Source organism: Oncorhynchus kisutch, linkage group LG3, assembly GCF_002021735.2.
Source record: "Oncorhynchus kisutch isolate 150728-3 linkage group LG3, Okis_V2, whole genome shotgun sequence".
Classification (NCBI taxonomy): domain Eukaryota; kingdom Metazoa; phylum Chordata; class Actinopteri; order Salmoniformes; family Salmonidae; genus Oncorhynchus; species Oncorhynchus kisutch.
This window is the reverse complement of record NC_034176.2, coordinates 67,000,267-67,016,973: the sequence shown is the minus strand read 5'-3', so window position 1 is coordinate 67,016,973 and position 16,707 is coordinate 67,000,267. Positions and strand designations below refer to the sequence as shown.

The 16,707-nt window shown below is 44.4% G+C and overlaps 1 protein-coding gene across 1 annotated transcript in view; it reads right to left on the bottom strand.

Annotated features, from left to right (window-relative positions):
• LOC109874646 (protogenin A) overlaps positions 1–16,707 on the bottom strand; it is a 44,517-nt gene that overhangs the window by 16,482 nt on the left and 11,328 nt on the right. Inside the window, exons 3-9 of the mRNA XM_031811600.1 lie at positions 6,044–6,188; positions 5,740–5,873; positions 5,288–5,584; positions 5,034–5,193; positions 4,321–4,568; positions 2,510–2,674; positions 1,297–1,602 (exon numbers count right to left, since the gene is read on the bottom strand). Of these exons, the coding sequence (XP_031667460.1) occupies positions 1,297–1,602; positions 2,510–2,674; positions 4,321–4,568; positions 5,034–5,193; positions 5,288–5,584; positions 5,740–5,873; positions 6,044–6,188 (1,455 nt within the window). The remainder of the gene's footprint in view (positions 1–1,296; positions 1,603–2,509; positions 2,675–4,320; positions 4,569–5,033; positions 5,194–5,287; positions 5,585–5,739; positions 5,874–6,043; positions 6,189–16,707) is intronic.

The following is a 16,707-nucleotide window of genomic DNA, read 5'->3' as shown; positions in this document are numbered from 1 at the left end:
CCTAACCCCTGCTTCCCGATCAGGCCTTCTTTACCTTAAGCCCAATGGCCAGGCCACACCAATGTGTTCATAAAGGTCAATTTGCTTCATATTCAGATACCATTCAGAGCCTTGCTACTATTGACAGTCCATAACTATTTATTATGAAAGGTTAGCTAGTCCTTAACAAATTAAGGACTTGTTCAGGCACACGTTTGTTTGGGATACCCAAATGATTAAGAGTAAACCATTTAATATGGCAGAAACATGCTTATTTAGATTTCCCAGAAATAATTTGCTGGATAAATAGGGGCAAAGTCACCAAAACGTATTGAATTGTTAGAGATGCAGGGTGGTAGGCTGGGAGCAAGTTGACTCTGTAGCTTGTCTTGTTCCTTGAAAACAGGAATGATCTCCACCCAGCTGCTCACTGGCTTTACCTGATGGAAATAGCCGGCTCCCAGCCTGCAGCCCCCAACCAGAGGTACATCCATACCATGCCCCAGCCTGACACACAGATACACAAACACACAATAGCAGAGATGAGCCAGGTCCTTAGTTCTACTGACAGAATGCCTATTCAGCCGACATGATCCTGGCAGAATTCTAGAAAAGATCCTGTTTGTTTCCAAAAGGACAGAGCGAGAGAGGGCAGCAGTCCCCTCCCCCACCCCTGAGGCTCAGATGGAGCTCTAAACAGAACTATTCTTCCTCCCACCCAGAGGCCTCTCTTTTATGACCCATGACTGAAGCCATTCCGATGTTACTGACAGAGAGGGCCAAAGGTCATGAAGTAACAAACGCAATGCCTTAACAAGATTATTAGAGCAAGCTCTTCTCATGGCTCTCTCTCACACATTCAGCAGAGGACTGGGAAGAAGAAAGGTTCAGAGATAATCCAGCCTCTTTGCTCCTATATTGACTATGTGTAGAGGGAAGTGTGCTCTCACTGTGCGCCTGCAAGGCATGATGGTTTTAGTGTGCATGATAAGTCCGTGCAGGAAGTAAGGCAGGAAGTAAGGCCTTACATGTTTATTTCTGTGATGTGGTAGCTTTACAAATCTAAGGTTGAAATTCTGGTTCATGTTATGGCTTACGTTTGTCTTTTGACTTTAATTGATTAGAGGTCATACAGTTGTAATCATCTGTACAAGCATCATGTGTGCACGCGGCAACCTAGTCATAAGACTGGGACACACAGAGCACATGTTTAACTTAAAAAATATATATAATGTGCATGCCTGAATGCCTGGAGCATCGGACCATCAGGGAGCAGCCAATAACTCATCGCTACTACTGAGGAGCATGTGTAAGTACCTTTGGCGCTGGATGCCTTAGGGGTGCGGTGGGAGGTCCAGGCTGACTGTTCCCCCCAGCCCACGCTAGTGGCTGCAGCAATGCGGAGGAGGTAGATGGTGTCGGGCTGCAGGCCCTCCAGGAGATACTGGGTCTTCTCCCCAGGAAGCTCCAGCTGGGTGACGGCCTGGTCAGCGCTGGTACGATAGGACAAGCGGTAGGCCGACACCCGGCCGCGGCTTATCTTGGCTGCAAGGGGCTGCCAGGACACCTGGATGTCTGTGGGGCTGCGGCTGGTGAGGCTGAGCTCTGGGGCACGCAGGGGCACTGTGGAGAGGGAGACAGAGTGGTCATGTTGAGGCTTATACAGTCACCAACTTGTTCATTACTGTGTTTCTGTCTATATTTATGGTCGTTTTGTATCGTGTTTTGGTGGGAACCAAAGGAAGAGCTGTGATTGCTAAAGTAACAGCTAGCTACTGAGACTATAATGAACAAACCCAGAGATACAAATCAGCTCACTGTGCGTCACACTCAGTCATACTGGAAAATCAATTCAGTAAATCTGCAAGTGTACACAATAAATAGATGGGACCTGATTTAGACTGGTATGCAATCATGTGACAGATATTCCCTTAGTCAAGGACAATAGGCCAGTTATTTTCTGTGGAATATGAAAGAAGTGTAATTATCCTTGATCATAAGTGGTGGTCACGGTTGCACAGTGCAGAAACATTTAATGGGGTGGTGTGAACTGTGAAGGGCCCTTGTGGGGAGTTAGATTATAGTAGAGCGGGTCATTCCTGGTCTCTAAATATCCGCCTGACTAATGTTTAACTAGCCGAGTGGTCCACCATCTAATCGTTCCTTATTAGACTCCGCTATTCCTCTGGCGCACCTCTTTGAGACGACCTCAATTAGGCAGCCAGGGGTTAGCCCCACTAGATTCATTACAGGACCTACAGTACTGCACACTCTCTACAGCCTATTCATTACAGTTTAAACAAACTGGAAAACATCTTCTGAGTCCTCCATTAGAGTGATAGAAGACCTTACACAATGACTACAGGATCAATATGAAGCATTCTCATTACTATTCATCTGGGGGTGTTTTTATTCATCCTGGGGTGACAGTTATGGCTGCACATTACCTCTGTTTCCCTGGGTTACAGCCCGATAAAGGCCAGGGTGGACTGTATGTTTGTGCATGTGGGAGCTAACGACGAGGCCTCACCATCCTCCAGGGTGTGCTGGAACACATGGTCTGACATGCGGCTGGCTCCCATGGGCATGTAGGCCACGATGTAGAAGGTGTAGTTCCGCACTGACTCCAGGTCATCAATAATGTACCGGGTTGTGTCGTTGCCAATGACAACCTGATATTCCTCGTTGTTCAAGCCTGGTTTTAGGGAAGAAAAGGACACACATTTAATCAATTAATCAATTACCACCCACAGAGCTGTAAGCTGCATGTACAGGCAAGGAGTTCAGAGGGGATCTGATCCTTCAATGCAAACTCTTTAGGGCACTAAAGGGGGACCTAATCATAAAAGGGTCTATGAAGATTTGCATACATTCTGAGTACAAAGACAACTTTTGATAACTTTCCATAATCATCATTCAATGATTTCTCTCAGTATACAGAGCAATTAGAACATAATCACTTTGGCTTTAGGAACCTCCTTGTCTGAGCTGCCTGATTCTTACAAAGTTACGCTGTACATCTGCCTCTAACGGTGGGCTTCTGGTCCATTCAGTATGGACAATATACAAAAAGTGTCAACTCAATCAAACTGGTTCCTTCCCCTTTTATAGACAATTTCATCAACATTGCTCAAGCCAAATTCCAGCATTCAATTTTCCCACATTACTGGCTGAGCCTAATCGCAGTTTAATTAGCACAGATTAGGAAGGTCCCACAAAAGACTCACTTGTAGCCAGGACGTATTGAATCGTCCAGCCTGATTTCTGACCTGGTAAACAAGATCCTTGAGAGTAAACAGAACAGGCCTTGTCCAGGGGCCTGAAAGGCCCAGGAAACCTCCCTGAAAAGACACACAAAGCCTCCCTCCCAGTCCAGCTCATGCTGTCCCAGTGCCTTGACAGAATCTCCTCTGTTGGATTAGCACACTCCAACACACAGACTAATTAGTTCCTCCTTTCATTAGAACCTCCATTTAGTGCCAAGGCTCTGTGTCTGAGACCTCAGGTGCAGAATGCATTGGTGCTACTACTCCTGTCAATCTCAACGGCCAGCCATTCTCTGAGACCGGACAGAATGTTTCACGTAATCTTAATCAAGTGCACCAAATCCTTTACAGATGCCAGTTATTTAAGGAGAAAGAGGCAGATTTTCTAACTTACTTCCGTTAAAGTCCTTATCCTTACATAGCCTAGCAGGTGTTTCTTTTGCTGCATGGAATTCGTACATTTGGCCTATACAATGGTATTCCATAGCCGGCGATGAACAACCGTGCCTGAATGAACTGGATAACATTTGTGCTGAACTGTTACATTGTTTGAATGTGACTCTTGGTGCCTCTTCATCAACAATACAGGTTCCCAGGAAAGCTAAAGGTCCAGCAGTCAATGACTGAGGTTTAATGACTACAGTACAGCCCTTGTATTCTCGTGATCGGTTCCTGTCTATCCAGCATCTCATCTAGTGTAGGGTGTTCCTGCACCTTTAAACCCCATGCACAGGGCTTGAGATCGCCTATGGAAGGCCAGCCCTGTTTGTACAGAGCAAGCTGCTGTTCTTTCTTAGGTGCAGTAGTCATACTTTTCCTTGACCTCTGCCTAGCAACCAACTATTAACAACAGATGGTCAATCTCCCACATTCCGTTCTGGGGGCAAGGAGGAAGCAGAGCATTCAGGACTTTAAACAGTGTTAACTGTTAACTCCTGGGGCTACCAAGGCCATTAATATGGAATGCCCTAATACATACAACATTAACTATTTCCTGCCAACATCAAGAAGAGTTTCTGCTTGAAAAGGCACAAGACATAGAAGAGGCTCCCCTGAATTGGCCATCATATCTCACCTTCAGCCTTCATGTAGTGCACAGAGTAGGCGATCACTTTGTCTGAGTTGTACAGTGGTCTCTCCCAGGCCAGCAAGATGGCGGAGCTGGATACAGTGTCAGCCCGGATGTTCCTGGGCGCGCTGGGCCGGTCCTCTGACATCACCACTATGAGCCGGGCCATGGACAGCACAGAGCCCTGCTCATTCTCTACCTGGCACTGGTAGATGGCATCATCCTCAGGGATGATCTGGTTGATCACCAGTTTACTGTGGGACAAAACACACATGGCCATATTAGACTTCTGTCCTTCCTTCAGTTTCACCTACCAATACTTAACCAGTCGCTTAACAGCTCTATCATTCTCTTTCAAATCAGAAACCGTGAACAAGCCAAGGCAGTGGTATTAGCAGAGGATGCAAATTAGTGGGAAATCCACTGAAATGCCATTAGCACGTTTGTAAATTATTCAGCTTCCTTTCTTCTGTAGGGAAGGGCTGATTAATTTTTAATTGGGACTGAGTTTCCAATCAACAAAGACAACTTACCTGTGGGGTAAAGGAATTAGGGATTCTGTTTCAATTACCATACAGCAGAACATACAATATGGTTTGTGTTTAGGAGGCAGGGATTTATAAAACAATGGGATGATCATATAAATAAACAATTGAGAGGGAGACAAACAGGAGCAGAGAGTTATTAGCTATATTTCGATCTGGTGTTAGAGCTCAGACCTGTTGTACATCTTGATGCGTCCGTTGGAGTGGACCTTCTCTCCGTTCTTCAGCCAAGTGATGTGGGGCAGGGGAACCCCCTCAGCCTGGCACACAAAGCGGGCCGTGCCCGCACGCGGACGGGTCAGGCTCTCCGGCCACTCCACCAAGGACGGAGGCGCTGAATAAAGGAAACATCATAGATGTAACAAACACCAACAATCATGTCTGTAATAACAACTGACACTCTACACAGACGACTAACATGTGTTTACCTAGCACAGTGATGTTGGCTGTGGCGATGGTATAGTTGCGCGTGCCAGGGGTAGTGGCTCTGCACATGTACACTCCTCCGTGTTGGGGTTTGACGTCAGAGATGATGAGGTTGCCATTGCCCAGCACCTTGGTGTTGAAAACATCGATGGACTTGCTGTCGGCTCGGCTCCAGGAGATGAGGGGTCGGGGGTTCCCTGTAGCCATGCATTCCAGGATGGCACTTTGGTGCAGGGACACAGTGGCATTCTGGGGCCCGGCGATGATACGAGGCCTCTGAGGCAGTTTGGGGCTTGGAGCTGTGGAGGGGAGACAGGATTTGACCAGGGTGCCCACTTCACTACTCAACATAAATATAACTTGGCTTTTATTGGGCTTATAATGTTTGATGCAATGCTTGTAAATATATTATGTTTAAATCAGAAAAAAGTGCTAATTCTCCACTATCTCCCACCTGGAGTGACAGTGAGGGTTGCCTCTGTACTCCGGCGACGGTTGGCGATGTTGGTCGCCACACAACGATAGTTCCCAGCATCCCCCTTTTCCACCCCGTGGATCTGCAAAACGCCACTGGGCAAGACTGTGATTCTGGGACAGACAAGAACACAAAGACAATCAATGCAACTGACAGCATATATAATGGTGGATGAGCACACAGCTCATCCACCGTAATAGACTTTACAATACTCTCAAATGCCATCTACAGATAAAGTTAATGACATGACATGGCATGATAATGAAATAATGAGAATGCATACCTTTTAGTTGCCAGGGGTAACATGACCCGATTGAACTCCCAGGTGATGATGGGAGGAGGGCTTGCAGTGACTTTGCAGGTGAAACGGGCGACTGATCCTTCTGTCACCACTATAGATGTTGGCTGATTTGTAAAGGGGGAGATACCTACAGAACAAGGAATGGTGAGACACTGTGTACTACAAGAGTAGACACATTCTCTAATGTACAGTACATGTTTGCGAAGAGATGATTACTAGTAATGCAGCCATTATTTTATTTATTTAACCTTTATTTAACCAGGAAGGGCTCATTGAGATTTAAAATCTATTTTTCAAGAGCATCCTGGCCAAGATACAGTGGGGCAAAAAAGTATTTAGTCAGCCACCAATTGTGCAAGTTCTCCCACTTAAAAAGATGAGAGAGGCCTGTAATTTTCATCATAGGTACACTTCAACTATGACAGACAAAATGAGAGAAAAAAAATCCATAAAATCACATTGTAGGATTTTTTATTAATTTATTTGCAAATTATGGTGGAAAATAAGTATTTGGTCACCTACAAACAAGCAAGATTTCTGGCTCTCACAGACCTGTAACTTCTTCTTTAAGAGGCTCCTCTGTCCTCCACTCGTTACCTGCATTAATGGCACCTGTTTGAACTTGTTATCAGTATAAAAGACACCTGTCCACAACCTCAAACAGTCACACTCCAAACTCCACTATGGCCAAGACTAAAGAGCTGTCAAAGGACACCAGAAACAAAATTGTAGACCTGCTCCAGGCTGGGAAGACTGAATCTGAAATAGGTAGGCAGCTTGGTTTGAGGAAATCAACTGTGGGAGCAATTATTAGGAAATGGAAGACATACAAGACCACTGATAATCTCCCTCGATCTGGGGCTCCATGCAAGATCTCACCCCGTGGGGAAGTTGAACATTTTGGACATGTTTGTGAATAAGAGATGACCAAGTACAGAGCCTTGGGGCACACCATTAAAGACAGACAATTTAACAGACATAAGCACATCAAATTGAGTGCACTAAGTTCTATCAGACAGATAGTTAGCAAACCATGCAACTTTTAGAAAGCAAGAACTATGAAATTATGTTTTTCTAGTTTTGCATTTTCTCCCATTTGGATCTATAATACCAATCATCGCAAAAATGTATGTTAATGGCCCAATATCGTCTCTTTGCTCCGGCAGCTCATCTTAGTGGATAAGGTTACATGCCTTTCTATCAGTCAAACTAAGCCTCTGTATCTTAGGACTGTTCAGTTCAAATGGAAATCAATGACATATATGGAAATAAGGGAATATATTGAGCTGCCAGGTATATCTTACAAATATACATTACTTCACTTTCAGGTTACTATCTCACTAAAGCCATACCCAGCAAAGGCCAACACACTTCAGTATCCGCCTGATAGTGAGACTGTTGTGCTGTGAAGCTGAACCTCATTCTTAGAATTTTCATTGAAAATAGGAAAATTGCGGCCTCCAAGGTGGCGCAGTGGTCTGTCAGGGATCATCAGGGATTCTGGGTTCGAGCCCAGGCTCTGCCGCAGCCGGCCCAACCGGGAAGTCCATGGGGCGACGTACAATTGGCCCAGCGCCATCCGGGTTAGGGAGAGTTTGGCCGGCAGGGATATCCTTGTCTCATCGCGCAATAGTGACTCCTGTGGCAGGCTGGGCACAGTGCACGCTGACCAGGTCGCCAGGTGTACGGTGTTTCCTCCGACACAGTGGTGCGGATGGCTTCCGGGCTGGATGTGCGTTGTGTCAAGAAGCAGTGCGGCTAGGTTGGGTTGGGTTGTGTTTCGGAGGACGCATGGCTCTCAACCTTCGCCTCTCCCGAGTCCGTACGGGAGTTGCAGCGATGAGACAAGACTGTAACTACTACCAATTGGATACCATGAAATTGTGGAGAAGAAGAGAGAGCTTTAAAAATATATATAAAATAGGAAAATCTATGTGCACAATTATACCGAAATGATCACTACTGCCTTTCTTTATTCTTTATTCATATAATTGTCCATGAAACTACTTGCCAAGGAGCTGCCATGCCCCAACGAGAAAGCTCTATCCTATTCAAATCAACTAAATTCTGTACATTAGCACATTTGCCAAGAATACTCATATGGGCTGTTGACAGCAAGATCTGAAGAGCCCCACAATCCATCCAACCTTACCCTTCCAAGACACATTCTCTCCCTGACCTCCTCTCCTTACAGCCTAGACAGAGTTCATGTGTTGATGCATTGCCGTCTAATCAAGACAGTCACAGGAAGACCCTTTGCCCTGAGATGTAGGTTAGTCCACTATTGAAATCAGCTGTTGTTTTTTTTCCATGCCCCGTCTCTCACTTTCTCTTTGAAAATGCATAAGCTCCAGTTCTCCCCCAAATTAGGTGTTATACTAGCACCAGACATCGGATATCAGACGGGGTTCCCAAGGCCCTAACTAACCTAAACAAACCAGCATGTTACATGTACCTGTCAGCTCATCCTGGCTGGAGCACATTAAACTCTGAGGAGATCAGAGAGCAGAGGAAATCTCTGCTAGGCCCATCTTATTAATTAGCTCCTCTACTATGCACATCTACGCACATGAGCAGAGGTCAATCAGTCAAATGTGTGCCATGCACACAAACTTTTAGTGGCCCACCTAATGACTACTGCTAATACTTTGACTGAAATAAAATTCCTCATACGCTTGCTGTAAAACTCTTTATATTTGAACACAGAGTCATTAAGCCCACAGCTGGTTATGAGGCCATGTGGAAGAGGAGGGGAAGCTTGATCCATTTTGCTTGAGATCATTGATTAATTTCCCCCTCATGGAGCAGCAGAGTTTGGGAAGATCAGTCAGTGAAAGATGATACTGAAAGTGAGGCCTTTGACAGGCCAAATGAATGGCCAGCCAGTGGGAACCTAAAAGGACTGCTCTATGCTAACAGTAGCATTAAAGGACAACATCACATGTAACCAACCCTCACAGACACACAGTCCTCACAGACACACAGCATCTAATTCCTAATTAGGCCTACCTCTAGGTCTATTCCTAGAGAGACAACAGATATATTAGGTCTCATATGCTTATAGAAATTAATACATAATTATAACTGTTACCATCATATTATTTGCCACTGATTTTATACTTTAATCCCCCTGAGATTAGTGCAGCCGGACGGTGATGATTGGTAGAGAGGTCTGGCAACATCCTGCTTCGATTCCATACAGTTCAGACACCACCTAAACTGTATGGAAACTAAACTCCATGAGAACCCTCATGTACACAGCGTGTGTCCCATTACTGATTTCACCTAAACCTTATCCACCGTTAAGAATGATGTTGCAAGTAGTTCAATGTCTAGAATAAATTGTTCATCGTTTCAAAAAGGTTATACAAAATCATCTAGAACATTATGACCCCCCCGCCCCTTTTTTCACTCACTAAGCAGTAAAAAAAAAAAAAAACATTAAGGTCATCCACTCCCATCCCCCTTTTCAACTAAAGACGCCTCAGGTCAGTAGTTTGTTAAAGTTACTGTCCAGTGAAAATATTACTTTTAATAATATAATTAAGTGTAATAACTCGTACGTATACTCGTATTTGTGGCCAAAGCATAAATTGGAGAAAAAAACACTTAAAAAACCCTACATAAAATTTGTATCTCAAACAGACTGTTTCAAAAATGCTTGCTATTACCTCATGGAGGATGATATGACCAGTCAACTCTACTCTGTTGTTGGTGAACACCAACACTGGAAACACTCTTTTCATGCCACTTTGATACCGAAATAACTTTTTCATAGCAGGTTAGGAGACTTAACATAGACGATTAGGAGACTGAGGTTACGGTTAGGAAAAGGGTTAAGGTTAGGGTCAGTGAAAATGCTCTCCAAATCTGCTACGAAAATCACTTTATATCGAAGTGGCTTGACTAGAGTGTGTCACATGCCCACACCATTCCAACACAGAAAAGCTGTATTGTAACAGACTTAATTACATTTTTTTGGAAAGAAAACGATTTCACTCATATTGTAATTAGTAACACTGGACAGTTACTTTAAAATAAATGACGGTGTGCTGCTCTTGATACAGACCTCAATTTAAATCACATTTTTGGAATAAATAAATATATAAAATATTTACCAAAAAGCCCCAGGGCTGGATAACATCAACTTAATCATCATAAACAAATAAAACCACTCCTGGAACAACTGCGACCCAGTGCAACCAACATACTAGGCTACATCAGTGAAGGACTATATAAGAAGCCTACATCAGAAATACCCAAAACAAGTACCACAAAACAAAATCCTCTTCACCCATTTACTATTCCGAGAAAAAGGAATCAGATAATTCAAAGATACACGTGACATGTGTCTTCATATTCAAAACAGCTGCATGTTTTCAGAATGCAATGCGCACCACTTAAGTAATGGATTAACAAAAGACTGCAGTGCTCTTTGACCTCTGCACACATCCGATGCTGTTTGTGCTGCAGGGGCGAGCAGCCATCAGCACTCACAGATGAAGAGGCAGTCTGAGGGGAGGGGAGGGGAGAGGGGCATCAGAGTACCTCTCCTGGGTTCTCTCTCTCTCCATCCAACTCTCTCCCCCCTCCCTAGGCTCAGTTATCTCGCTAGCCCAGTGTAACAATGAGATACTCTACCCAGTGTTTGCCTTCGGAGGCTCCCCCACTAACTTTATCACAGAAATTACCCCTCTTCTCTAAATTCTGCACACAAAAAACCCTGAACGCACATCAAACACAGCAGGCATGCTAGGGGAGAAAAGAGAGGGGGGGAAGAGCCAACAGATGAAGAAAACATACGAGGAGCCGTGTAAAGATTACAAGGAGCTCAGATTTAAAGCGAGGCAAATCCTCACTAGGTGCAAGGTTCATCGTTTCTGATTGAACAGCTGTTGCCACTGACATCAGAGAGGAACCCAATCAACATCTTCTTTGCACCTTAAGTCTGAATAATTGAACTATTACCACTCATCAAATTTCACTGACAATCAGCACACAGCACAAGTGGTGCACTTCTAGCTGTATCCCTAACAAACCTTTCTTAGAGTACTACTTAAAAGCAATGTAAATCTCAAGCACTGCTCTCGAGAAACCTTGCCTAAAGGTAAACTCCACCCCATCATAAACACACTGGATTGTGTCCTGGCCTCTATAATGGCCGATATGGATAGCTGGACGTAACCTGGGTTTCCATGTGTCGTGGTGCTGAATAGCGGGAAAGCCCTAACTGGCCCAGACTGGGTTCTCTGTGAATCCTGATCAGCGCACTGCACTCTGACATCTACTCCGTGTCGTCTTGAGGAAGGCGGCAAGGGGAATTCTGTCCCTCCTAAACGCAGCTGACCCTCTGACATTTCAAGGTAAAGACCTCCTTGTTTTTTTCACTGGCCACGGGCAGAGTGTTCATGAGCAAAGCCAGAATGAACCCAATTCATTTTGGGATCCACAACCTACATTGTCTCCCCTGACCAGTTTTAGAGAGCTGCGCCACTTTGCCTTGAACTTTAATTTGCAGAGCGCTTTACTTCTAGTATTTGACTTTCAAATGGAATGCTAACTTATCTAATGGGTTGTGTCCCACCAGTTGCTGTAAAGGCCCATTTCTTTGTGTAAAGTTCTTTTGAAGACAAGGAGACTGATCCTTTCACTGAGCCCCTGGCCACTTTGCTTTGGGCATTTTTAATGAAATTAGTTCTGAGCTTTAAGGCCTCTTGTGTATCAGGCCCTCTGCAGAGGAATATTTGCTGTGGAGATAAGTGCAGGCAGGCATTTGATTGGGACCATCATTGAACGGATACAGGGGCCCATCCCTCAGCAACACGCTCCCATGGAGGAATAAAATGTGGAACCTCTAATCAACATCAAATACATTCCTAAGTGTTGCACAACAGCAGCAATGCAACATGGAGGCCTCCATCCCAGTAGCCCGGGGCCTAGGGGCATGAGAGGATGAGCTTCCCAGATACAAAAAATGCTGGATTGACAAACAGAGAGATCCTTATTGATTATTGATTAACTACTAAGCCTCAGTCTAAAATCTATTCTGCTAGGGTTTGTCGAGCTGTGGTCACTGCCATGGCTGCCCAAAATATGTGATTGACCATCTCCTTTGAGTGATGATGGTAGCCAGAGGCGGCACCTAATGCTCCTAAATGAAATATTAAAGCAGATGAGCTGAGGCTCACACTACAATGACTAGATTATACCTTCAACTATCTCTGTGTGCCCATTTACCATTTACTTCTTCCAGTCACCTTACAGATGACTTTTGAAACACATCAAGAATAAAATACGTGCTCTGCATTGCCAGCAAATGCTCATCATATGCACCTCCCCCTGGAGCTTTGGGTTATTGAGAAAGGCCTCCATAAATGAAAAGGTGACTTGACTATTCTCCACCTTTCACAATGTGTTTATGTTACTTAATGATTTCATTCAACCACGTGGAGAATATATAACTACCAAATCCACCTAGCTAAATTGTTAAATCATTTATTGTTTACCCGGATGTTTTGTCCAGTTTGTTTCTAATGATAGGGTGAATGACTGCGCCAAGAAACACAAAAAGAGGATCTGGCCATCTGCCCCTTGCAGTGACCCCACCTCTGACCTCCAACCTCTACAAATCCTGTCCAGCACTGCTGGGGTGGCCTAACGTTCCCCTGCTGGCTCTCTGCAAACTGCCAATCAATCACTCAGAGCCTCCTAAAACTGGGAGGGTACTCTTCCTTCCTACAGATATGAAAGGCCCCGCTAACATGCTCTTTGTCTTAAAGCCTATCCACTGCCATTCCATTCTGGCACAGTAAAACAATGCTTTGCATAATGCTTTTCTTCATTTAGTCACTGTGCAGATGGGAGATGTTGGGTTGCTTTACTGTGAAGATGATGGTGCTGAGTTGCAAAAAAAATCTGTTGCTATTGATCATGAACAAGGTGGGGATTCACAATAAATCAAATCTCTAACACAAAACATAATGATGGGTATTCCATTATTAGTAATGACCATTTAAATCCTCCTCTAAGGTTCTGCGGCATGCAGACTTTGGACCCTTATCCTAAGAAACAGAAACAAGTTTGACAGAAACAAAAGAATCTGTGAGTGACCACTGAAAACACATTCACCAATGTCCGAACTAAACTATATAATTATTCCGTGCCCTGCCTCCCAGCTGGCCGATCTCTTTGTTTTCAAGAGGCCTGCTGAAGCCAGAGGCTCAGTAAACAGCAGTTCAGTGGACAGGTCAAGCCCGGACAAAGGTTCCCTTAGAAACTTCAGGGGCCAGCTCTGTCCCCCTTCCCCCTGGTTCCTCCACAGTACAGGGGTGCTCTATCAACCCAAATCTCCCCATCCCACCCCACCCGAGGACATGCTCTTTAACAAACGGGAATCCAATATTCAGAGCAGTTATATGCTCTCTTCTAAATACTATAGCTTGAAGGATCACACTGCAGGCACAAATTCTACCTCACTACTATGTAGGTAAAAAAGATACTTGTAATGAGGTGGAAAGAATGTGTTTTATACGAGCTGTATGGAGAGGTTTTGTTATGGACATGTTCAACACAGCCACTGAGGTTGCCCAATGAGCATGAATAATCCACTAATAATAAAAAGCAAAGAATATCTTCACAGTAAAGCAAACCATAAAGCAAATGTTTATAGTGTGCAGAGTCAGTATACGTGTGCATTCAGATACATCCCTTTGTGGTCAGGGGTTTACTTTGTTGTTCTCTAAGCTGTAACTCAGAAACATTCCTACGTTTTTTTTTTTTTTTTGGAGGGGCAGAGGAGCTCAGAGTTTAGCCAGGGCGTCTGTCGACAGGTCAATGGCTGCTGCTGAGCTCAGCTCAGAGCTCTGCTCTGAGGTCTCCTCTGCAGCACTAATTTCCTCCAGGCCTCTCGGTTCCTAGCAGTAGACAAACACAGTGAGTGGTCAAGCAGGGGACAGAACTGGAGCTTTCTATCTACTTCAAGGCCCTGGCTACATGTGTGGCTTCTCCTCGCTCCTGATTGGAACAAGGTGGATGAGCACTGAGGCCAGATCCAGAGTGGCTGGTCGGGGATCTGCTCTGGCAGCTTGTCAAAAGAGATCTGCAGAGCGATTGAGTGGAAACACTGGCCCTACTCCTGCAGATGACCTGGGCCAGGCCTGCAGCTTCACTATGCATGACTAGGTAGAGACTGGAGTTGGTCCTGGTCAGGTCATGTTGTCAGGAAACCGTCTGGGCCCTACTCGTAATCAGTGAAAGTATAGAGGAGTATTGATTCCTCCCACCCTTATGAGTCATAAGTGACAGGACAAATAACATTACTGTAAGTGTTAAACAGTAGGACTGAAGGATGATTTCTTTGGACAGCATTACAAGAGAGAGGAAGAAGCGAACAGCTATTTATGACTACAACAAAAATCCTTGGCATCAAGGTCCAAATATTGACAGTTCTGTACCGAACCCAATAGAACATTTAACCACTTTAGCATTCAACGTCATCAGACCTGTCAGAGAGAGACAACACAACTAAAGCTGTTAAGCATTTGGTTTTGATTTCAACCAATTTCTAGAAAAAAAACAATTTCAGTGATAATTACTATGATCTGACAAATGTTTGACATGGTGATATTGATTTGTGCCATTCATTCAAATGAGGGACAGCAGATCTGTGTTGTGGGCTGTGGACAGAGCTGGGCAGGGAAGGGTTCAATACGGGAGGGTGAGTGGGTGGGGAGGAACTCTCCTTTCCTGACTTCATATGCAAATGATACATGAATGGCCTAATGCTTGGATTGAGAGGAAACAGTTTAGCAAGCAAGCAGTAAATATTAAACTGTTGAGGTTTCATGTAAATGGACACTGCCTTGGCTTGCTGCTCACATTTTATGAAAGGTCAAAAGGTGGCAAAGAACTGAGAATCCCAGAAAATACCAGCAACTATCTACACCCAGGTCTCTCTCTTTCTGTCAAGAGGGACTGAGTCGCGTAGTGCTTTGGTCTTTTTCTGTACATTGGAATGCGTCACACATCGGAATGAGTTCTAGGTATTCCACACTATGTAACAAGAATAGCTCAGGCTAGTCTCTCTCCCTCCTAACCTTAACTCTGAGTGGAAACAAAAGGAGCCTGTTGTCAAATCGATCCTTTGCTTTGTTTCCTTGTGTTGCTTTAAATGAGGCTATTTAATGAGTTTCAAATTGAATGCCTCCAATGGAACAGAACCCAAGAAACTCTTGAGTGATGAGTTCCCTCATAATGTGCCAAGACCCCACACCACGTTTGTCTTTCCCCCTTTAATAAATAATAAGGGTTCCTGAAAAAGAATGCTCAGCCTGGCAACTGAGGGGAAGAATGCAATGCTGAACAGCCCCACAAATTAATCATTGGCCGGGCGAGCTGGGCTGGGCCAGGAAGCAGGCTACTGGAGGAAGCTCCATAGAGCCTGCAGAACAGCCCAATGGTCATTGGCCCAGGGCAAACAAAGCACATATCCCATGAGCACTGTGACCTCTCTGTCCCCTGGCCAGTGGGGGAGTGGGGTTAAGACAGGGACACTTGCCCCCTCCTCCCATCTCTTATCTGGTGTCAAAGTTCTCCAATCATTCAACATCAGCCCTTCACCCACCAGAGACAGTGCTTTCATTGCGTCTAATCTCTTCATCAGAGTGCTGGTTTTAAACAGTTAATTTTCAAATCAGTACAGTCTTCTACTTAATTAAGGGGAAAGGGAAAAGGGGATACCTAGTCAGTTGTACAACCGAATGCATTCAACTAAAATGTGTCTTCCGCATTTAACCCAATCCCTCTGAATCAATTATTGTGTCATGCTTTGTTTCTCTACAATGAAAACAAGTCACCACAAAATAAGGCTTTGTGCTCAAAATCCAATAGGAGATGATGCCAATGGAATACATTTTGAAAACATAACACATGTTTCGGGTAGACATACCTGTAGATTGAGTGGGCACTGATAGGGGACTGTTGAAGTAATTGATAAATGAGAAGGAATGTCTAGCATTATTGCAGGGAGGATTTAAATCGTGAGTACTCTAAGTACCTAACATCTTTGGGCAATCTAAAGAAACCTTGGACCTCTGGAACTTCAGTCCAAGGAAACCATGGAAACCATTCCAGATGCTCATGAGGGAGAAAAGAAGCCAGGCTCAGAGACTTATTTCTCTTAAATAATTATTTCAAACATTCACTTCAATCCATTACTGTGCCTTTAGGTTTGCTTTTCCTTTATTGTGGTCCTAATGCTGCAGAGCCTTTGCAGGTCTAATACATTCCTTAGCAACCAAAATAAACACTGGGGCTGTGGTCACACACGGAAAGAGCTGGTGGGGTCAAACAACCATTTTGTTGGAGTCACAAAGTCTGCTGTGGAATAGTCATTTGGGTGCTTTATTGTGGACCACAATATGAAGTTACTAAACTGTTCAGCATTAGGAATCCTTACAACCATGTACTCAGTTTTTTACAACCAGTATTCTGTATGCTTACTCCAGAGGCCAAGTGTCTTTCCATACATGCTTGTCATTTATCGGGGTAGTCAAAAATGGTCCCAAATCCCTGCTGAAAAAAAACAGCATCGACCAGCATACATTTCAAGCTGGTCCATGCTGGTATTTGCTAGTCCATGTTGGTCT